The sequence below is a fragment of the Aotus nancymaae genome, unplaced genomic scaffold (genome assembly GCF_030222135.1).
Source record: "Aotus nancymaae isolate 86718 unplaced genomic scaffold, 86718_ANA_hifiasm-v0.15.2.pri h1tg000011l, whole genome shotgun sequence".
NCBI lineage: Eukaryota > Metazoa > Chordata > Mammalia > Primates > Aotidae > Aotus > Aotus nancymaae.
This window is the reverse complement of record NW_026988422.1, coordinates 54,022,298-54,045,364: the sequence shown is the minus strand read 5'-3', so window position 1 is coordinate 54,045,364 and position 23,067 is coordinate 54,022,298. Positions and strand designations below refer to the sequence as shown.

Below are 23,067 nucleotides of genomic sequence, written 5' to 3'. Positions count from 1 at the left end.
CAGAGACAGGGTTTCTCCATGTGTCTTGAACTCCCGACCTCAGGTGATCCACTGGCCTCGGCCTCCCAAAGTGCTGTGACTACAGGCGTGAGCCACCACGCCTGTCCTACATCCAGTCTTTATTTAGATTGATTCATGTGTTTACCATTTTTTTTTTTTTTTTTTTTTTTTTTGAGATAGAGTCTCACTCTGTTACCCAGGCTGGAGTGCAGTAGTGTGATATTGGCTCATTGCAACCTCCTAGGTTCAACCAATTCTCTGCCTCAGTCTTCCAAGTAGCAGGGATTACAGGTGCCTGCCACCACACCTGGCTAATTTTTTATTTTTAGTAAAGACAGGGTTTCACTATGTTGGCCAGGCTAAACTCCTGACCTCGAGAAATCCACCTGCCTCAGCCTCCCAAAGCGCTGAGATTACAGGCATGAGCCACTGCACCCGGCCATGTTTACGACTTTCTTCCTTCTCCAATATTACATCTTAAGGGGTTCAATTTTGTGTGTGTGTGAAATATACCCTTTAGAATCCTTCAACTGATAGTCTGTTGGGAGTAAATTGTTTATTTTTGTTTGTCTGAAAAGGTTTTATTTCACCACCTTTTCCTTTTTTAAAGTGAGAGTTTATTTTCCTAGGCTCTCAATTCTAGGCTTCCATTTCAGATTTTGAAAGCATGACTTCACTGTCTTGACGGTACCTTTGTTGTTGAGAATTCAGCTGTAAAATTAACATCACTTTTATCTAATCTTCCTTTCCTGCTAGCTTGTTTAAAAATCTTCTTTTGTTTACTTTTCTGTGGTGCACTATAATTTGTTTGGGTGTAGAAGATCTTTAATTAATTCATTTTGGGGTTTGGAAACCTTAAATCTGTGGGATCTTGTCTCTCTTCAATCTGGGAAACTTTCAACCTTCACATCTAGGATTATTGCTTTTGTCAATTCTATCCTGAAACTTTGATTAGATGTAAGATATATCTTACTCTAATATCTAGGGATTTTTCACTATCATACATTATTTATTTATTTTTTGCCTCTCTTTTCTCTATACAGTATAATTTCCTTAGAACTATGTGTCAGGGCCAGGTGCAGTGGCTCATGCCTATAATCTCAGCACTTTGGGAGGCTGAGGCGGGTGGATCACTTGAGGTCAGGAGTTTGAGACCAGCCTGGCCAACATGGTGAAACCCCGTCTGTACTAGAAATACAAAAACTAGCCTGGCATGGTGGCACATACCTGTAATCCCAGCTACTTGGGTAGCTGAGGCATGAGAATCACTTGAACCTGGGAGGTGGAGGTTGCAGTGAGCTGAGATCATGCATTGCATCCCAGCCTGGGTGATAGAGTGACACTGTCTCAAAAAAAAAAAAAAAAAAGAACTATATGTCAGTTCACTAATTTTGTTTTTAGTTGTATATAATCTGTCATTACACTTGTACTTTCAGTATTTTTTCTAGGTATATTGAATTTATATATATTTATATATTATTTAAATGTGCATATTGATTATTATTTTTTTATTTTTTTTTATTGTACTTTAGGTTCTGGGGAACATGTGCAGATCATGCAGGATTGTTGCACAGGTACATACATAGCAAGGTGGTTTGCTGCCTTCATCTCCCCATCACCTATATCTGGTATTTCTCCCCACGTTATCCCTCTCCACCCTCCCCACCCCCCACTGTCCCTCCCCTAGCCCCCCAACTGAGAGCAGTGTGTGATGCTTCCCTCCCTGTGTCCATGTGTTCTCATTGTTCAACACCCACCTATGAGTGAGAACATGTGGTGTTTGGTTTTCTGTTCTTGTGTCAGTTTGCTGAGAATGATAGTTTCCAGATTCATCCATGTCCCTATGAAGGACATGAACTCACCATTTTTTATGGCTGTGTAGTATTCCATGGTGTATATGTGCCACATTTTCTTTATCCAGTCTATCATTGATGGACATTTGGGTTCATTTCAAGTCTTTGCTATTGTAAACAGTGCCACAATGAACATATGTGTGCGTGTGTCTTTATAGTGGAATAATTTATAATTGTTTGGATATATACTCAGTAATAGGATTGCTGGGTCAAATGGTATTTCTATTTCTAGGTCCTTGAGGAATTGCCACACTGTCTTCCACAATGGTTGCACTAATTTACATTCCCACCAACAGTGTAAAAGTGTTCCTATTTCTCCACTTCCTCTCCAGTATCTGTTGTCTCCTGATTTTTTAATGATTGCCATTCTAACTGGTTTGAGATGGTATCTCAATGTGGTTTTGATTTGCATTTCTCTAATGACCAGTGATGGTGAGCCTTTTTTCATATGTTTTTTGGCCTCATAGATGTCTTCTTTTGTAAAGTGTCTGTTCACATCCTTTGCCCATTTTTGAATGGATTTGGTTTTTTTTTGTTGTTTGTTTTTTTGTTTTGTATACCTGTTTCAGTTCTTTCTTTTTTTTTTTTGAAAGAAAGAAAGAAGGAAGGAAGGAAGGAAGGAAGGAAAGAGAGAAGAAACACAAAACTACATATTCAAGGACAGACAAGTTCTTGGGTAGTGATTTTATTTTATTTATTTATTTATTTATTTATTTTTTTGAAAGAAAGAAAGAAAAAGAATAAAGAAGAGGAAGAAAAAGGAAGAGAAAGAGAGAGAGAGAATGGGAGTATTGCTTTCTTGCCCAGGCTAGAATGCAGTTTAGTAATGGGTATTGAAAACCTCTTTTATACCAATAATTATACTTGATGTAAACAGGAAGAAAATAACAAACGAGCAGCCAACCAATATTTCATTTAAACCTATGAAATGCTATGCGATTACTGAGGAGTGATTTACTTCCAATTATGTAGTCACTTATGGAATAGGTGTGAGGTGGTAATGTACGTTTTATGTATTTGAAGTGGAGAGTTCTATAAATGTTTATTAAGTTTACTTGTTCCGGGTCTGAGTTCAAGTCCTGGATGTCCTTGTTAATTTTCTGTCTCATTGATCTATAAAATCGTTAGCTCTTCTTGTTACATTGATCCTTTTGCCATTATGTAATGTCCTTTTTTGCCTCTTTTGCTCTTTGTTACTTTAAAGTCTACTTTATCAGAGGCGAGAATTGCATCTCCTGCTTTTTATTTGTTTATTTTTACTCTCTGATTGGTTGATAAATCTTCCTCCTTCTCTTTGTTTTGAGTCTTTGTGTATCGTTGCATGTGAGATGGGTCTGGATGCAGCATAGCAATGGGTTTTGGCTTTTTATCCAATTAGAATATATATAACTTTAATACTAGCATTTGATGCTAGCTGACTGTTTTGCCCATTAGTTAGTGTAAATTTTTCGTTGTGTTAATGTTCTTTTCTTTTTGATATATTTTTGGAAAGGTTGATATTGGTTGTTCCTTTAAATGTATAGTGCTTCTTTCAGAAGCTCTTGTAAAGCAGGCCTGGTGGTGGTGAACTCTCTAAGTACTTGTTTGTTTGCAAAGGATTTAATTTTTCCTTCGATTATAAAGCTTAGTTTGGCTGGATAGGAAATTCTGGGTTGAAAGTTCTTTTCTTTAAGGATGTTAAATATTGGTCCCCACTCTTTTCTGGCTTGTAGGGTTTCTGCTGAGAGATCTGCTGTAAGTCTGATAGGTTTCCCTTTATGGGTAACCTGACCTTTCTCTCTGGCTGCCCTTAGTATTTTCTCCTTCATTTCAACCCTAATAAATCTGGCAATTATGTGCCTTGGGGTTGGTCTTCTTGAAGAATATCTTTGTGGTGTTCTCTGTATTACCTGGAGTTGAATATTACTCTGCCTTGCCAGGTTGGGAAAATTTTCCTGAATGATATCCTGAAGAGTATTTTCCAACTTGGATTCATTCTCTTCATCACATTCAGGTACACCTATCAAACGTAAATTAGGTCTTTTCACATAGTCCCATATTTCCTGGAGACTTTGCTCTTCCTTTTCATCCTTTTTTCTCCAATCTTGTCTTCTCGTTTCATTTCACTGAGCTGGTTCTCGACTTCTGATGTCCTTTCTTCTACTTGATCAATTCGACTGTTTAAACTTGTGCATGCTTTGCAAAGTTCTCGTGTTGTGTTTTTCAACTCCATCAATTCACTTATATTCCTCTCTAAATTGTCCATTCTCGTTAACATTTCGTCAAACCTTTTTTCAAGGTTCTTAGTTTCTTTGCATTGGGTTAGAACAAGTTCCTTTAATTCACAGAAGTTTCTTATCACCCACGTTTTGAAGCCTGCTTCTGTTATTGGAACACACTCGTAATCTATTAAGCCTTGTTCCGTTACTGATGAGGAATTGCGATCCCCTGTAGAGGGAGAGGCATTCTGATTTTGAGTATTCTCTGCCTTTTTATGCTGATTTCTTCCCTTCGTTATATATTTATCCGTCTGTTGTCTTTGTAATTACTGACTTTCTAACTAGGTCTCTGAGCGGACGTCCAACTTGTTAATTCCCAGCGCCGAAATCTGAGCAGTCCACTGCACCGGTCAAAATAGTGGGGTTAAGATTGATGGTGCTTTTCTGCCCAGGAATCTCCGGACTCTGCACCAAAAACTGGCATGCTAAGGCACCAGCAAAACCGCCGCGCCGGCCACAAGAGTCGCCCTGGCGACACGTGGGGCTCCTCTGCTGGGAATCTCCTGGTCCGTGAGCCACAAATATTCATCTGAAAGTGTGGCGTCCTCTCATTCTCTGCGCTTTCACTGGGAACCAGGAGCCCGAGCTGCTAGTGATCAGTCATCTTCCAGTTCTTTGTAGATTCTGGATACTAGCCCTTTGTTAGATGGGTAGACTGCAAAAATTTTTTCCCATTCTGTTGGTTACTGGTTCACTCTAATGATTGTTTCTTTTGCTGTACAGAAGCTCTGAAGTTTAATTAGATTCCATTTGTCTATTTTGGCTTTTGTTGCCATTGTTTTTGGTGTTTTAGCCATGAAGTCCTTGCCTATGTCTACGTCCTGAATGGTTTTGCCTAGGTTTTCTTTATGGTTTTTATTGTGTTAGGTCTTATGTTTAGACCTTTAATCCATCTGGAGTAAATTTTAGTGTAAGGTGTCAGGAAGGGGTCCAGTTTCTGCTTTCTGCACATGGCTAGCCAGTTTTCACAACACCATTTATTAAACAGGGAATCCTTTCTCCATTGCTTGTTTTTGTCAGTTTTGTCAAAGATCAGATGGTTGTAGATGTGTGGTGTTGCTTCTGTGGCCTCTTTTCTGTTCCATTGGTCTATATCTCTGTTTTGGTAACAGTACCATGCTGTTTTGATTACTGTGGCCTTATAGTATAGTTTGAAGTCAGGCAGCATGATGCCTCCAGCTTTGTTCTTTTTGCTTAGAATTGTTTTGGCTATGTGGGCTCTCTTTTGGTTCCATATGAAGTTTGAAGTGGTTTTTTCCAGTTATGTGAAGAAGGTCATTTGTAGCTTGATGGGGATAGCATTTAATCTGTAAATTACTTGAGGCAGTATGGCCATTTTCACGATGTTGATTCTTCCCAACCATGAGCGTGGAATGTTTTTCCATCTGTTTGTGTCCTCTCTTATTTTGTTGAGCAGTGGTTTGTAGTTCTCCTTGAAGAGGTCCTTTACATACTTTGTTAGTTGTAGTCCTAGGTATTTTATTAAGGTACATATTGATTATATACATACAATTTAAGTTCTATTTGGTTTTCAGAAAAACTGTCTAGCCATTGTTATTGTTTGTTACTAATACCTCCAATACTCTCTTGTCGAAATTATAAAACATATTTTTATAATATTCTGTCTGATAATATGAGCAGCAGAATTATTTGTAATTTTCATTCTGCTATTGTTTTTATTGTTACTTATTCATGGGACCTTGTTTCCTTCTGTATTTTGTAATGTTCAAAAACTCAAGTGGGAATTTTATGAGACCTAAGTTGAAAATGTATTTTTCTAGAGTTTGCATGTTTTTCCTTCCATGCTTTGAATATTTTTACTTCCATGCTTTGAAATACCACAACTCAATATCCCTTCAAAATAGATATTGCTCAAAGTTTTTAGTGTCATGTAAGTGTTATCAATTTATTCCCCTAAATGGCACAAAGTCTAGCTAATGTGTAGGGAAACACAGGGAATTTATCTCCTCTTCTCACACCATCAAAGGTAAAAGGCAGTTTTCCTTGTTATCCTCATCTGCAGGTTGTATTTTCTTTTCCTTTACCTTGTTTGTATCCTATGGCTCTCCTAATAACATCTCCTTGGCAAAGCCCAGACATCGCCTGCTGCTCCCATCATTTCATGCAGCCATCAAAATTGAAGCTCAGTTTCACCAGGGATGGACAGATATTTTCAGAGAAGGTACCATCTTCAGTGTCACTTTCCTCTCTGGGTTCCTGCTTTTATTTCATTTTTGGTCTTCAAGAATTTCCCTTACTTTATCATAACACATAATTTTTTTCACCATCCCAATAGTTTAATATTAAAATTAAATTAAAATATTGGGAGGGTGAAAAAAGTTATGTAGAATTTTAAATTATTTTGCTGCATGAGCTTGGAACTGGACATGTTGTCTGCCATAGTGCCAAATATGGAAGTCCAGTTTTCCAAATTTGGTTTTTCTTATCATTTATTCTGTTACTTTTAAACAAATACGCTAGAAAGACCATCAGACCTGGTGTTTGTTTCATAGAGCTTTAAACTACATTCATCTATCCAGGAATTACTGGCTTTGATCCTCTAAGAAGAATCTCTAGCACTTTCTGTTCTAAGCAATTACCTTGTCCCTCTATTACTTTGTCCATTTCCCTGTTTTTGCTCCCTACTTGAATCTAGATTGTACTCAGAATCTGACCTTTGTCTTTATTTTTCATTCTAAACCCCAAATCAAGACCACTTGGACTTGAACACAAATATAGCTTTCTCAGTTTTCATACTTTTGATACTTCCTAGAATTTGCCTTTGCTGACATCATTGATGTTTCTGCTTTTTACATTCAAAATTGGGCATTCAACTTGAGCAGATCCTATGCCAATCATCCTACTCTGTTTTTAGCCACCTGATTTGTGCCCTAGAAAAGCCTTCTCCACTCAAGAAAAGGAGAAAAATCAGAAAAACACTGCTAGTTTGACCTGCAACCAGTCTTCCAACAATGATCAAATTTTAGTGTCTCTCTCTGTCACCCAGACTGGAGTGCAATGACATGATCTCAGCTCACTGCAACTTCTGCCTCCCAGGTTCAAGTGATTGTCCTGCCTCAGTCTCCCTAGTAGCTGGAATTACAGGTCCTTGCCACCAAGCCTGGCTAATTTTTGTATTTTTAGTAGAGACGGGGTTTCTCCATGTTGGCCAGGCTGGTCTCATACTCCTGACATCAGGTAATCTGCCCGCCTCGGCCTCCCAAAGTGCTGGGATTACAGTTGCGAGCCACCTGTGACTTCTTTATAGGTTATTTTTAATTGTACAGATTTTCCAGGTTTTAGCGTTGCTGCTTGTGTTGATGTTTCTCACATGGTACATAGTTCCAAGGAGACATCTTCTCTTTGTGTATGTATGTTTTTCTCCTAATAAAATACTACGGACAGAGCAAGGCAGTGCTCTTATCAGATGGGCTTATGCCATGTGACAACTGCTATATCAGGAAAGGGTTTAGCTTTACACAAGGCAAAAACCTGAGTGGAGGAAATAATGGTGCTCTTATCAAAATAAGAAAAAATAGGTCCAGGATATAAACAAAAAGCTTTTACTGTCATTTTTCATTGCCCTTTGAACAAAGTCTAGTTACAAAAGGATTTGGTAGAAAATGTCTTCTTACCCTAAAAGCATACACTGCTTGAACTTTTATTTCCTTCTACCTTGAAGCAATTGATTGGATTTATAGATGTCCTCCCCTCCCTTTGTGGTTTAGACAGCTTGGACCTTAGATACCTGAGGGTTAGCCAAGGCACCTGTTGCCTTGAAACCTAGCAGGGTTTTCACCTCTCCCCAGGCCTAATTCCATTTCTTGGGATCATCCATTCTCTAATTCACCACAGGGTACAGGAGGCCTAACCAGCTGTGAGCACAAAGAAGACAGACTTAAGTGAACCGGCAAGTGTTTACCAAGTCGGCCTGGATTCAGTTTGTCAATCCTACCACATGGGGGCGATAGGAAGCAAGAATGGGGGAATCACATAAGGCTTTCTAATACACCATGGCTGCCAATCAGTGACTGTGGCTCAGACAGTATTCCAGAAGTTGACAAAACATAGACACTCCTCCTTGGGATTGAAATGCATCGGGGTGAGAACGAGAAGGGAGAGTGAAAGAAGGGGATAGAGATTTTCTTTCTACTTCAAAATACATCTTTCCAGTCACTTTCCTAAGCATAGGGGATAATGTAATCTTTAGTAATTTGTTGTTGTTTTTAACTTGAATATGTTTTCTATGTCCTTAAATCCTTGGTAACACAGAATTTTTAAATTACTGAATAAATTTCCGGTCAAAGGGTATACTATCATATATCTAATTAAAACACTATTTTAGAGAGTTGCTTATGCCAACACTTGGTAGTTTATTTTCAATCTTTGTCAATTTGACTCTTTCTTTATTCATATTTTTAAAATTGTAATGATTTTGAATATTTTATTGACATATTTATTGCCTGTTTTTATTTCTTTTTTGAATTTTCTATGAGTATCCTTGATCCAGAAATACTTACAGTTTCTGAGTCATTTTGCTCCAATTTGGATGTATAGTCCCATCACCCCATCTTAACCCCTAGGATGAGAAAGCATTTGCAAAAAAGGAATTTGTCTCATTGTGTTTTTGAAAAGGCAATTCCCTTTCTTATGGCGCATTTTGTTCAAGCTCTCTTTTCTTTCCCCACCTCATATTCCCCCTGGCTCTCTCTTCTCTTTCTGCCTTTCAGGGTTGCCCCTGTGAAGAGTTTGTGGAAACATCTAGGTCAGACCCATTCAGAGTCCTCCCAACAGGAAATTGAGCCCAGCACTCTGCTATGAAAGGTGACCACCTGACAAAGCATCCTCTTCTGCCCTTTCCAGGTCTCCTGGTTTGTGATGCAGAGCCCTTCATTCAGTTTCCGGTACATCTCTATCTGATAAATTCACCTCAGAGTCACTTTTACTATCAGGGGATCCATCATATTAAAATGGCACTTAGGACCTGGATGAGGCAGTGAGGAGAAAGGGAATGGAAAGACAGCAGAAAGAAGAGAGGAGGGTGAGGTGGGAACCTGGGTGGTTGAGGGGAGAAAGTTAACTAAACTTCCTTGGAAATAGGCTCCACATATTTTTGGATCAAGCCTCAGTGTTATATCTAGTGTGTTCGACAGATAGAGTGGATTTTAACTTTTTTTCCTCTACATGACAAAGTTATTTTTAAGAATAATCATGAACTGAAACAAATAATTAATTGTTAGGAAACTTTAAATAGTGAACATTTTCTTTTACTCACCCTTCTATGGTCATGTCAGTAAAAATAAATAAATGAAAATAAAGATTCCATTTCAAAAAAGGAAAACAGAGTGACATTTTTATTTCATTGACCTTTCCATATACAGTCATATTACTGGAAAAGTTTTTAAAAATAAAAAGTAAAATGAATAGAGTAGTACAAAAGAATAGGGTAGTTAAAAAGTAATAAATTAATACTTATTAATTTATTTTTTAAAAAGACGTAGGAAAATTCACTTCATATTGACCTATGATATAAATAAATCACAACATTACAGTTTCTGTTTTCTTGAGTTTTAACTTCCACAGATTTGTCCATGACCTCAACAAAACTGATCTTCACATACTTAGCTTGAAGGGCAATGCAACCAGATTTATCCATTAATTTTTTTATTTATTTTAACTTCAAAAGTTTTGCTAACATGAAGTAAGATAATAAAATATGAAGAAAAGCTTTAAACAAAGGATAAGCAGAGATTCATAAGAATCTAATTTCACAATAAAAATAAAAAATTTCAAACTTCCCATGTCTTTATTTTTTCAACATCAACTATACCAGTTTTGAAATATGTCTATAATCTAAAATTCTAAACACAAATAAAAATTTCATCTTATCACAAAGAATGACAGAATCAAAGTAACTCAAGTTTTATTTCTTTGTCTTTACAATCATGGTGCTGTAATTGTTTATGTGAATCTTTTGTTTAAACACTGGAGTGTGTTGTTCATAGGAACTGGAGACACAAACTGCATCCAAAGTTAACTTGAATGATTGTGAACCTTTACAAACTTGCTCTTAAAATGAGTGCATATAGCTAAATCTCCAAGGGTCAGGGCTGTCATAATGAAACTCTATGGTGAATGCAATGTATATTAAAGAATAAGCAACAAAATGCTAGTTTGAAGGTCACATATACACTATTAAAATCCAACAGTAGCCATAGCAATTATTTAAAACCTGGCCCAATAAAATATGTCTTTGGGCAACCTGCAGAATGGAAGAAAATATTTGTATACCGTTCATCCCACAAGGGATTAATATCCATAATAGTAATACAAGGAACTCAACTGAAAAACAACAACAAAAATAATTGAATATAAAAGTGAGCAAAATGAATGGGCATTTCTCAAAGGAAGACATGCAAATGACTAACAGACATGTGAAAAAATGGTCAACATCACTAATCATCACTGAAATAAAAATCAAAACCACAGTGACATATAATCTTACCCCATTTAGAATGGCTATTAACAAAAGACAAAAAATAACAAATGCTTATAAGAATAGATTAAAGGAAACTCTCATACTCTGTTGCTGGGGTTGTATATTAGTACAGCCATTATAGAGAATGATATGGAGATTCCTCAAAAAACTAACAATAGAAGTACGATATGACCCAGCAATCCCATTACTGAGTATATATCCAAAGGAAAGGAAATCCGCATGCCAAAGGGATGTCTGTACTCTCATGTAGCACTATTCACAATAGCCAAAGTATGGCATCAACCTAAGTGTCAATCAATGGATGAATGGATTTTTTTAAATGTGATATATATACACAATGGACTACTAATTAACCATACAAAAGAATGAAATTCTGTCGTTCAAGGCAACATGGCTGAGCTTGGAGGACCTCGTGTTAAGTTAAATAAGCCAGGTGAAGGAAGATAAATACCAAATATTCTTACTGATATGTGAGAGCTAAGAAAATTGATCTTATAGAAGTAGGAAGTAGAGTAGTGATTACTAGAGGTGAGGAAAGGTGGCCATAAAGGGGAATAGCCCAAGGTTGGTTAACTGATAGAAGGTACAGCTAGATAGGAGGAATAAGTTCTAGTGTTCTACAGCACTGAAGGGTGTGTCTATAACTTACAATTTATTGTATATTTTCAAGTAGGTAGCAGAGTAGATTTTGAATGTTCCCAACACAAAATGATAAATGTTTGAGGTGATGGATATGTTAAAATTACCCTGATTTTATCATTACATATTGTATACATGTATCAAAATACCACACTATACCCCATAAATATGTATAATGATCATATGTTAATTAAAAATTACAACAGCTAAATGAATAAATAAACAAAATTCACTTCCCCGAAAGAATATGTCTTTGGAGAAGAGTATTTATCATTGTCTTTGTTTACAGTTGACAGTTGGTAGCAATAAAAAGTAGACAGATTTTTAGTCAGTTGATTTTAAATTCTCTACAGATAGTGTATTCTCTTATTTCCTGCATCTGGGGCAGACCAGTCTTACAGCCCTGATCTTGATCTGTAAATTGGACCACATTGTCATAAGTTTAGAATCAAATAACATAAAAGAGATACTACTTAGTCATTGGTCACTTGCTACGCTCCAAAGATTGTGCAAAGTGCTTTCCAAATATTATTTCATTAATTCCTGCTTTAACTCTATGAGGTTAGGTATCTTGATTACATACATTTTCCCAATGAGGTGACTGAAGCATAAAGAGGTTAAGTAAGATAGCCAAGATTACACAGCAGCTAGAAAAGAGCTAAAGAGTCAGGTATTGAAAGATATGTCTGATACCAAAGTCTGTAGTTTTAATGACTCTGCATGTTTACTAGAAAAGCAACCTATAATTCTCTTATCTTCCACAGTAAGTGTCATATTCAGAGTAACGATTAGGTTCTTGTGACAAATGAATGGGGAAAAGAGGGAGCAGGAACTAAATGGGGTCTTATAAATAATAAAACAACTAATACCTTAGCAATAATACTAGTATCCTAAAAACAGGCAATTAGACAAAGATAAAATAAAAACAAGCAAGAATTATATGAAGAGAGGCTCAGACTCCATGATTGTCTGAGGTATGCCTAAGGTTGATCAGAGTGTGGAAAAAGAGAAACTTCCAAACTGATAATGTACAATGTAAATTGACACATTTCAAATGGAAAAACTAGCAATTCTACCTCAAAAAGAAATAATAAGGATTTCTATTACTGACAATTTGTCAGTTAAATACCTGGAATAACCTTTTTAGTCTAAAAAATGATAATTATAAATAAGATTTTTAAAATTATTATACTTTAAATTCTGGGATACATGGGCAGAACATACAGGTTTGTTACATAGGTATACATGTGACATGATGGTTTGCTGCACCCATCACCCCATCATCCACATTAGGTATTTCTCCTAATGTTATCCAGTAATGGGATTGGTGGGTCAAACAGTATTTCTAGTTTTAGATCCTTGAGGAATTGCCACACTGTCTTCCACAGTGGCTGAACTAATTTACACTCCCATCAACAGTGTAAAAGCATTCCTATTTCTCCACACCCTCACCAGCGTGTGGTTTCCTGACTTTTTAATGATAACCATTCTATCTGGCATGAGATGGTATCACATTGTGGTTTTGATTTGCATTTCTCTTATGACCAGTGATGATGAGCATTTTTTCATATGTTTGTTGGCTACATAAATGTCTCCTTTTGAGAAGTGTCTGTTCATATCCTTCATTCACTTTTTGATGGAGTTGTTTGTTTTATTTTATTGTAAATTTGTTTGAGTTCTTTGTAGATTCTGGATATTTGTCCTTTGTCAGATGGAGAGCTTGCAAAAATTTTCTCCTATTCTGTAGGTTGTCTGTTCACTCTGATGATAGTTTCTTTTTCTGTGCAGAAGCGCTTTAGTTTAATTAGATCCCATTTGTCTATTTTGACTTTTGTTGCCATTGCTTTTAGTGTTTTAGTCATGAAGTCTTTGCCCATGCCTATGTCCTGAAAGGTATTGCTTAGGTTTTCTTCTAGGGTTTTTATGGTTTAGGTCTTACATTTAAATCTTTAATTCATCTTGAGTTAATTTTTAAAATAAGGTGTAAGGAAGGGATCCAGTTTCAGCTTTCTGCATATGGCTAGCCAGTTTTCCTAACCCATTTATTAAATAGGGAATCCTTTCCCCATTGCTTATTTTTGTCAGTTTTGTCAAAGATCAGATGGTTGTAGATGTGTGGTGTCATTTCTGAGGCATCCGTTCTGTTCCATCGATCTATATATCTGTTTTGATATGATTACCATGCTGTTTGATTACTGTAGCCTTGTACTATAGTTTGAAGTCAGGTAGCGTGATGCCTACAGCTTTGCTCTTTTTGCTTAGGATTGTCTTGGCTCTGTGGGCTCTTTTTTGGTTCCATATGAAATTTAAAGTAGTTTTTTCCCCAATTTTGTGAGGAAAGTAAATGGTAACTTGATGGGGATAGCATTGAATCTATAAATTGCTTTGGGCAATATGGCCATTTTCACAATATTGATTATTCCTAACCAAGAGCATGGAATGTTTTTCCATCTGTTTGTGTCCTCTCTTATTTCCTTGAGCAGTGGCTTGCAGTTCTCCTTGAAGAGGTCCTTCACATTCCATGTAAGTTGCATTCCTAGGTATTTTATTCTCTTTGTAGCAATTGTGAATGGGAGTTCACTCATGATTTGGCTCTCTGTTTGTCTGTTATTGGTGCATAGGAATGCTTGTGATTTTTGCACATTGATTTTGTATCCTGAGACTTTGCTGAAGCTCCTTATCAGCTTAAGGAGATTTTGGGCTGAGGCGATGGAGTCTTCTAAATATACAATCATGTCATCTGCAAATAGAGAAAATTTGACTTCCTCTTTTCCTAACTGAATATGCTTTATTTCTTTCTCTTGCCTGATTACCCTGGTCAGAATTTCCAATACTATGTTGAATAGGAGTGGTGAGAGAGGGCATTCTTGTCTTGTGCCGGTTTTCAAAGGGAAGGCTTCCAGTTTTTGCCCATTCAGTATGATATTGGCTGTGGACTTGTCATAAATAGCTCATATTATTCTGAGATATGGTCCATCAATACCTAGTTTATTGAGAGTTTTTAGCATGAAGGGCTGTTGAATTTTATTGAAGGCCTTCTCTGCATCTATTGAGATAATCATGTGGTTTTTGCCTTGGTTCTGTTTATGTGATTGATTACGTTTATTGATTTGCATTTGTTGAACCAGCCTTGCATCTCAAGGATGAAGCCGACTTAGTCATGGTGAATAAGCTTTTTGATGTGCTGCTGGATTCAGTTTGCCAGTATTTTATTGAGGATTTTTGCATTGATGTTCATCAGGGATGTTGGCCTGAAATTTTATTTTTTTGTTTTGTCTCTGCCAGGTTTTGGTATCAGGATGATGTTGGCCTCATAAAATGAGTTAAGGAGGATTCCCTCTTTTTCTATTGTTTGGAATAGTTTCAGAAGGAATGGTACCAGCTCTTCTTTGTACCTATGGTAGAATTCATCTGTGAAACTGTCTGGTCCTGGACTTTTCTGGTTGGTAGGCTATTAATTACTGCCTCAATTTCAGAACTTGTTATTGATCTATTCAGGGATTCGACTTCTTCCTGGTTAGTCTTGGGAGAGTGTAAGTGTCCAGGAATTTATCCATTTCTTCTAGGTTTTCTATTTTATTTGCATAGAGGTGTTTATAGTATTCTCTGATGGTAGTTTGTATTTCTGTTATTGGTGGTGATTTCTCCTTTATAATTTTTTATTGCATCTATTTGATTCTTCTCTATTTTATTTTATTTTATTTTTATTTTTATTTTTTTTTGAGATGGAGTTTCGCTCTTGTTACCCAGGCTGGAGTGCAATGGCGCAATCTCGGCTCACTGCAACCTCCGCCTCCTGAGTTCAGGCAATTCTCCTGCCTCAGCCTCCCGAGTAGCTGGGATTACAGGCACGCGCCACCGTGCCCAGCTAATTTTTTGTCTTTTTAGTAGAGGCGGGGTTTCACCATGTTGACCAGGATGGTCTTGATCTCTTGACCTCGTGATCCACCCGCCTCGGCCTCCCAAAGTGCTGGGATTACAGGCGTGAGCCACCGCGCCCGGCCTATTTTATTCTTTATTAGCCTGACTAGTGGTCTATCTATTTTGTGATCTTTTCAAAAAACTGGCTCTTGGATTCATTGATTTTTTGAAGGGTTTTTTTGTGGCTCTATCTCCTTCAGTTCTGCTCTGATCTTAGTTATTTCTTGTTTTCTGCTAGCTTTTGAATTTGTTTGCTCTTGCTTCTCTAGTTCTTTTAATTGTGACATGAGGGTGTTGATTTTAGATCTTTCCTGCTTTCTCTTGTGGGCATTTAGTGCTATAAATTTCCCTCTACACACTACTTTACACGTGTCCAAGAGATTCTGGCATGTTGTGTTTTTGTTCTTACTGGTTTCAAAGAATGTATTTATTTCTGCCTTCATTTCATTAGTTAGCCAGTAGTCATTCAGGAGCAGGTTGTTCAGTTTTCATTTAGCTGTGTGTCTTTGAGTGAGTTTCTTAATTCTGAGTTCTAATTTGATTGTACTGTGGTCAGAGAGACTGTTTCTTATGATTTCCATTCTTTTGCATTTGCTGAGGAGTGTTTTACTTTCAATTATGTGGTCAATTTTAGAATAAGTGCAATGTGGTGCTGAGAAGAAGGTATATTCTGTTTGTTTGGGGTGGAGAGTTCTGTAGATGTCCATTACGTACACTTGGTCCAGAGCTGAGTTCAAGGCCTGAATATCCTTGTTAATTTTCTGTCTTGTTGATCTGTCTAATATTGACAGTGGGGTGTTAAAGTCTCCCACTATTATTGTGTGGGAATCTAAGTCTCTTTGTAGATCTCTAACTTGCTTTATGAATCTGGGTGCTCCTGTATTGGGTGCATATATATTTAGGATAGTTAGCGCTTCTTGTTGCATTGATCCCTTTACCATTATGTAATGCCCTTCTTTGTCTCTTTTGATCTTTGTTGGTTTAAAGTCTGTTTTATCAGAGACTGGGATTGCAACCCCTGCTTTTTTTTTTTTTCTTTCCATTTGCTTGGTAAATATTTCTGCATCCCTTTATTTTGAGCCAATCTGTGTCTTTGCACCTGAGATGGGTGTTCTGAATACAGAATACAGCACACTGATGGATCTTGACTATCCAATTTGCCAGTCTATGTCTTTTAATTGGGACATTTAGCTCATCTACATTTAAGGTTAATATTGTTATGTGTGAATTTGATCCTGCCATTATGATGCTAGCTGGTTATTTTGCCCATTAGTTGATGCAGTTTCTTCATAGCATTGATGATCTTTACAGTTTGGTATGTTTTTGCAGTGGCTGGTACAGGTTGTTCTTTTTCATGTTTAGTCCTTCCTTCAGGAGCTCTTGTAAGGCAGCCCTGACAAAATCTCTCAGCATTTGCTTGTCTATAAAGGATTTTATTTCTCCTTCGCTTATGAAGCTTAGTTTGGCTGGATATGAAATTCTGGGTTGAAAATTGTTTTCTTTAAGAATGTTGAATATTGGCCCCCGCTCTCTTGTGGCTTGTAGGGTTTCTTCAGAGACATCCACTGTTAGTCTGATGGGTTTCCCTTTGTGGATAACCTGACCTTTCTCTCTGGCTGCCCTTAGCATTTTTTCCTTCATTTCCACCTTGGTGGATCTGACAACTATATGTCTTGGGGTTGTTCTTCTCGAGGAGTACATTTGTGGTGTTCTCTGTATTTCCTGAATTTGAATGTTGGCCTGTCTTGCTAGGCTGGAGAAGTTCTCTGGATAATATCCTGAAGAGTGTTTTCCAACTTGATTTCATTTTCCCCATCACTTTCAGGTACACTGATCAAATGTAGATTTGGTCTTTTCATGTACTCTCATATTTCTTGGAAGCTTTGTTTGTTTCTTTTCACTCTTTTTTCTCTAATCTTGTCTTCTTGCTTTATTTCATTGAGTTGATCTTCAATCTCTGATATCTTTTTTCTGCTTGATCGATTTGGCTATTGAAACTTATGTTTGCTTCATGAAGTTCTTGTACTGTGTTTTTCAGCTTCATCAGGTCATTTATGCTCATCTCTAAACTGGTTATTCTAGTTAGCAATCCATCTAACCTTTTTTCAAGGTTCTTAGCTTCCTTGCATTGAGTTAGAACATGCTCCTTTAGCTTGGAGCAGTTTGTTATTACCCACTTTCTGAAGCCTGCTTCTGTCAATTCATCAAATTCATTCCCTGTCCTGTTTTGTTCTTTTGCTGGAGAGGAGTTGTTTTCCGTTGGAGGAGACGAGGCATTCTGGTTTTTGAAAATTTCAGCCTTTTTGTGGTGGTTTTTCCCTATTTTTGTGGATTTATCTACCTTTGGTCTCTGAAGTTGGTGACCTTTGGATGGGGTCTCTGAGTGGATGTCTTTTTTGTTGATGTTGAAAGTATTCCTTTCTGTTAGTTTTCCTTCTAACAGTCAGGCCTCTCTGCTGCGGGTCTGCTGGAGTTTGCTGGAGGTCCACTTCAGACCCTGCATGCCTGGGTATCACCAGTGGAGTCTGCAGAACAGCAAAGATTGCTGCCTGTTCCTTCCTCTGGTAGCTTATCCTGGAGGAGTACCCACCAGGTGCCAGCCAGAGCTCTCTTTTTGAGGTGTCTGTCAGCCCCTACTGGTTGGTGTCTCCCAGTCAGGATACACGAGGGTCAGGGATCCACTTGAGGAGGCAATCTGTCCCTTATCAGAGCCTGAATGCTGTGCAGGAGATCTGCTGCTCTCTTCAGAGCTGCCAGGCAGGGACGTTTAAGTCTGCTGAAGCTGTGCCCACAACCACCCTTTCCCAGGTGGGCTTTATTTATATGTCCCTGATGGGCTGTGCCTTTTTTCAGAGATGCCCTGCCCAGTAAGGGGAGAATCTAGTGAGACAGTTTGCCTGCAGTGGCCTAGAAATGCTGCGGTGGGCTCCGCCTAGTTTGAACTTCCCAGTGGCTTTGTTTGCACTGTAAGGTTAAAATCTACTTGAGCCTCAGCAATGGTGGAAGCCTCTCCCCCGACCAAGTTCGTGTGTCCCAGGTCCAGCTCAGACTGCTGTGCTGGCTGCGAGAATTTCAAGCCAGTGGATCTTAGCTTGCTGATCTCCATGGGTGTGGGACCTGCTGAGCCAGACCGCTTGGCTCCCTGACTTCAGCCCCCTTTCCAGGGAGTGAACATTTCTGTCTTGCTGGTGTTCCAAGCACCACTGGGGTATGAAAAAATAAAACCGCTACCGCTAGCACAATTTCTGACCAAATGGCTCCTCAGTTTTGTGCTGGAAACTTAGGGCCCTGGTGGTGGTGTAGGTACCGGAGGGAATCTCCTGGTTTGCGGGTTGCAAAGACCATGGGAAAAGCCCAGTGTCTGGCCCTGGAGTGCAGGGTACAGACCCTAATGGGTTCCCTTGCCTGTGAGTGGGAGTTCCCTGTCCCCTTGTGCTTCCTGGGTGAGGCAATGCTCCACCCTGCTTCGGCTCACCCTCCTTGGGCTGCACCCACTGTGTAACCAGTCCCAATGAGATGAACCAGGTACCTCAGTTTGAAATGCAGAAATCACCCACCTTCTGCATTGATCTGCTGGGAGCTGCACACTGGAGCTGTTCCTATTCGGCCATCTTGCTAGCAATCCCTCCCTATAGTTTTTAAATTGCTTCTTATTTAATTGCCTTCCTTAAGAGTATTATTATGTTATAATTTATATGGAAAGAAGTGAAAGACATTTGCTTTTCCCTAGTATGTTTAATAAAAATATATTTTGTATTATTAATAGTTTAGAAAACTCAGGTTCTAAACTGTTAATAATACAAAATAACTATATTGGTAATGAGATAAATAATTAAATTTACTATTGTCAAATTTTAGAAAATCTTTATTAAGTCTTTTATGTATGAGTTATAATATTTCAGGGTTTTTCAGTTATAATATTTCAGATTTTTCTTGTACAGTGACTAATTTTGATCATTCATAATTTGATGACTTTCATAAAGTCCATTGCTTAGCCCCTTTCAGGGTCTTTATGGAGGTCTGTACAATGAGGATTCCTGAAGCATAAACTTTGTAATCCTCAGATTAATCTGGTTTTGATCATATTATAATTATCTGTTTATTTGTTTGTTTTTACACAGGCTCAGGGCTTATTAGCCTCATTTTTGACAGTCATTTGAGACTATGATGAAATATACGGGCATCTTCTCAGCAAAAAGAAGGCACAAAATATGTAAAATATTGGATACAATATTATAGACCTCCTGAAGTTTATTTTTACTCCTGCCACAAGTTTCTGCACTAAATTGATAATTTATTAAGGTACTGTATTTTGATTTTCTTTCTCTAATATCTAGCACAATGTCCTGCACTTTGTATGCTCCAAACACATAAAGGCTTGTTTAATAAATAGAGAAAGAAATGGATGACTGTTGCCAGCCAGACTGTATGACAGGTGCAGAAATTCCCCACTTTCAAAAACTGTTGGTAAATATAATGAGCAAATATTGGGACTTTTCCCAGCCAGTCCTAAAATACCAGACTCTCCAGTGGTTTTTCTTTAATGACAAGAGTTTCTTTTCCCAAGACCTCTGAACTGCGGAGATCCTCATTTTCTCTTCTGAAAGCATTTCCTTTCATCTTTGGTACTCTCCTATCAGTAACTGGGGAGAAAAACATTATGCTCTCCATACCCTTAAATGATGTCAGTGTTTTATAAATCTTTTCTAAAAAATTATGATACAGGGCCGGGTGCGATGGCTCAAGTCTGTAATCCCAGCACTTTGGGAGGCCGAGGCGGGCGGATCACGAGGTCAAGAGATCGAGACCATCCTGGTCAACATGGTGAAACCCCATCTCTACTAAAAATACAAAAAATTAGCTGGGCATGGTGGTGCGTGCCTATAATCCCAGCTACTCAGGAGGCTGAGGCAGGAGAATTGCCTGAACTCAGGAGGCGGAGGCTGTGGTGAGCCGAGATCGCGCCATTGCACTCCAGCTTGGGTAATAAGAGTGAAACTCCGTCTCAAAAAAAAAAAAAAAAAAAAAAAAAAAAAAATTATAATACAGTATGAATACATTTTAGTAGCATTCATTTATAATCCAAGACACTTCACCACCCTTCCTCTTTTTTTCTATTTTTCATTTGTACACAGAGCTATACAAGGCATTATAGAAGATACTAAAATGAATGAAAATCATAAACTCTGCAGTCAAGAATCTTGCAGTCTAATATAGTTATGAGCAAAGATGAATACAATGAGAAGATAGAAAATAACTTAGAGATAAAGAAACTAAAGTAAATCATAAGACTGATGCAACTTGACACAGAATTGTGATTATCTTTGATGTCTCCAGTTTTGACAGTCAAAGGAGACACTATCAATAGTTATTACAAAAGCAACAGGCATTAACTAATATTATCTTGGACAAATTGAGATATAGAGCCACCCTACTCTTAAGTTTTTTTTTTACTTTTGCTTTTACTTTTTATTATGGACATTTTCATACTGCCTGTAAAGACTGAGGTAACTATTTAAGTACCCATCTTCTAACTTTTAACTTTTTTCACCACTTGGCCAATGTTTTCTTATCTATGACCCCAACTCCCCAACCCCATTTACTAAAAGCAAATCCAAAGCATTTTCTTGATTCATCAACCAGTTTTTCACCACTCCATTCTTTTTCTCACCTGATTTTTTTTCTTATCCCAGTTCCAACCTGTCTTTTTATTTTTACTTCCAGCACTGCTGTTCTGATCTAACTTTGCCAGGACACAGATCCACAGGGTCAGCCCTGCATCCTGAGAAGCTCAGAGGGAGGAGCCAGACCAGCAGTGCCTCACATCTTGTCCTCTTCTGCTCTGGACAGATGGCTCCATAACGACAGCTTCATAATGTTAGTAGATGGGACCCTGCTGCACATCAGGGTCACTCTTCTGCTGCTCTTGCTTTGGGTGTTTTTGTCCATTTCTGGCTACTTCCAGGCTGGGCCCTCCCAGCATCTCACTTCCCCAGAAGTGGTGATCCCCTTGAAGTTGATCAGCAGGGGTAGAGGTGCAAAGGCTCCTGGATGGTTGTCCTATAGCCTGTGGTTTGGGGCCAGAGACATGTTGTTCATATGAGGGTCAAGGAGCTCTTGGTTTCTAGACACCTCCCAGTGTTCACCTACACAGAGCAGCGTGCCCTCCTGGAGGATCAGCCCTTCATCCCAGATGACTGTTACTATCATGGTTTCGTGGAGGGGGCCCCTGAATCCTTGGTTGTTTTCAGTGCTTGTTTTGGGGGCTTGCGAGGAGTATTACAAATAAATGGTCTCACTTATGAAATTGAACCCATCAGGCACTCTGCCACATTTGAACACCTGATTTATAAGATAAACAGTAATGAGACACAATTCCCAGCTTTGAGATGTGGCGTAACAGAGAAGGAAGTAGCACGCCAACAGTTGGAATCTGAAGAGGCTGAGAACTCAGCTCTGGAACCAAATTCTGCTGGTGACTGGTGGACCCATGCATGGTTTCTGGAGCTGGTTGTTGTGGTGAACCATGATTTCTTCTTACTCTCAAAACAACATCTCAAAGGTGCAAGAGGATGTATCTCTTGTTGTCAACATAGTGGATTCCATGTATAAGCAATTAGGTACTTATATACTTTTGAGTGGAATTGAAATTTGGAATCAAGGAAATGTTTTCCCAATGACAAGCATAGAACAGGTCCTGAACGATTTTGCTCATTGGAAACACATCAGTCTTTCCCAGCTACAGCATGATGCTGCACATATGTTCATAAAAAATTCACTTATAAGTATACTTGGTCTAGCCTATGTTGCAGGAATATGCCGTCCACCTATTGATTGTGGAGTTGATAATTTTCAAGGAGATACCTGGTCTCTTTTTTGCCAACAGGGCAACCGTTTTGGTCACTGTGGTATAAATGGCACAACATACCTAAAATGTCATTTCTCTGATGTCTTCTGTGGGAGAGTTCAATGTGAGAACGTGAGAGACATTCCTCTTCTCCAAGATCATTATACTCTGCAGCATGCTCATATCAATGGTATCAGCTGCTGGGGTATTGACTACCATTTAAGGATGAACACACCTGACATTGGTGAAGTGAAAGATGGTACAGTGTGTGGCACAGGGAAGATCTGCATCCACAAGAAGTGTGTCAGTCTATCTGTCTTGCCACAAGTCTGCCTTCCTGAGACCTGCAATATGAAGGGGATCTGCAATAACAAACATCACTGCCACTGTGGCTATGGGTGGTCCCCGCCCTACTGCCTGCACAGAGGCTATGGGGGTAGTGTCGACAGTGGCCCAGCATCTGCAAAGAGAAGAGTTTTCTTGACAGTGATTATGATTCCTTCTTTGTCTGTTTTGATTTTCCTGTTTACTGTTGGGCTTCTTACATATCTACGACAACGTTCTGGTCCCAAGGAGACTAAGGCTCATTCGTCAGATTAAGAAAATGTCTCTAATTTAATATTCTATGCCTTATTACACTTTAGTCTCTTGGCAGTAGAAATGTTAGTACATCCCTGAAAGTCAGCACATTTCTGACCATTCCCAGAAAGCTGCAAAGATGTTCCCCTATGTCAGTACCACAAACATTGTCATTAAGTGCAGGTGATTCTTAACATGTTTGTATCTATTGTTTATTTTTTTAAGCAGCAAATAAAGCTACATCCCTCCCTCACATTAGTCCTTGTTATGTTTCTTGTGCATGGAGATGACTTATGGGAAAGGCATGAGATACGTCTGCATCAGAATGTCCGGGGTGAGGCTTACCTTGCTACTGACATTTATCAATGTGGGAAAATTACTTAAATTTTCTGACGTTCTGCTTCAAAATCTTAAAGTGGGTAGGGGCGATAATAATATTCGTCCCACCCAACTTTTTGGTTTATTTGGTAA

At 38.4% G+C, this 23,067-nt stretch overlaps 1 protein-coding gene across 1 annotated transcript; it reads left to right on the top strand.

Moving 5' to 3' along the window:
• The first annotated feature begins 1,545 nt into the window (after positions 1–1,545).
• Positions 1,546–22,843, top strand: LOC105707175 (disintegrin and metalloproteinase domain-containing protein 21-like). Its single transcript, XM_064374487.1, is given in 5 exon segments — positions 1,546–1,628; positions 19,292–19,472; positions 20,895–21,238; positions 21,241–21,706; positions 21,708–22,843. Coding segments are annotated over 3 exon segments (1,569 nt in total). The 5' UTR covers positions 1,546–1,628; positions 19,292–19,472; positions 20,895–21,045; the 3' UTR covers positions 22,618–22,843.
• The last annotated feature ends 224 nt before the right edge of the window (positions 22,844–23,067 follow it).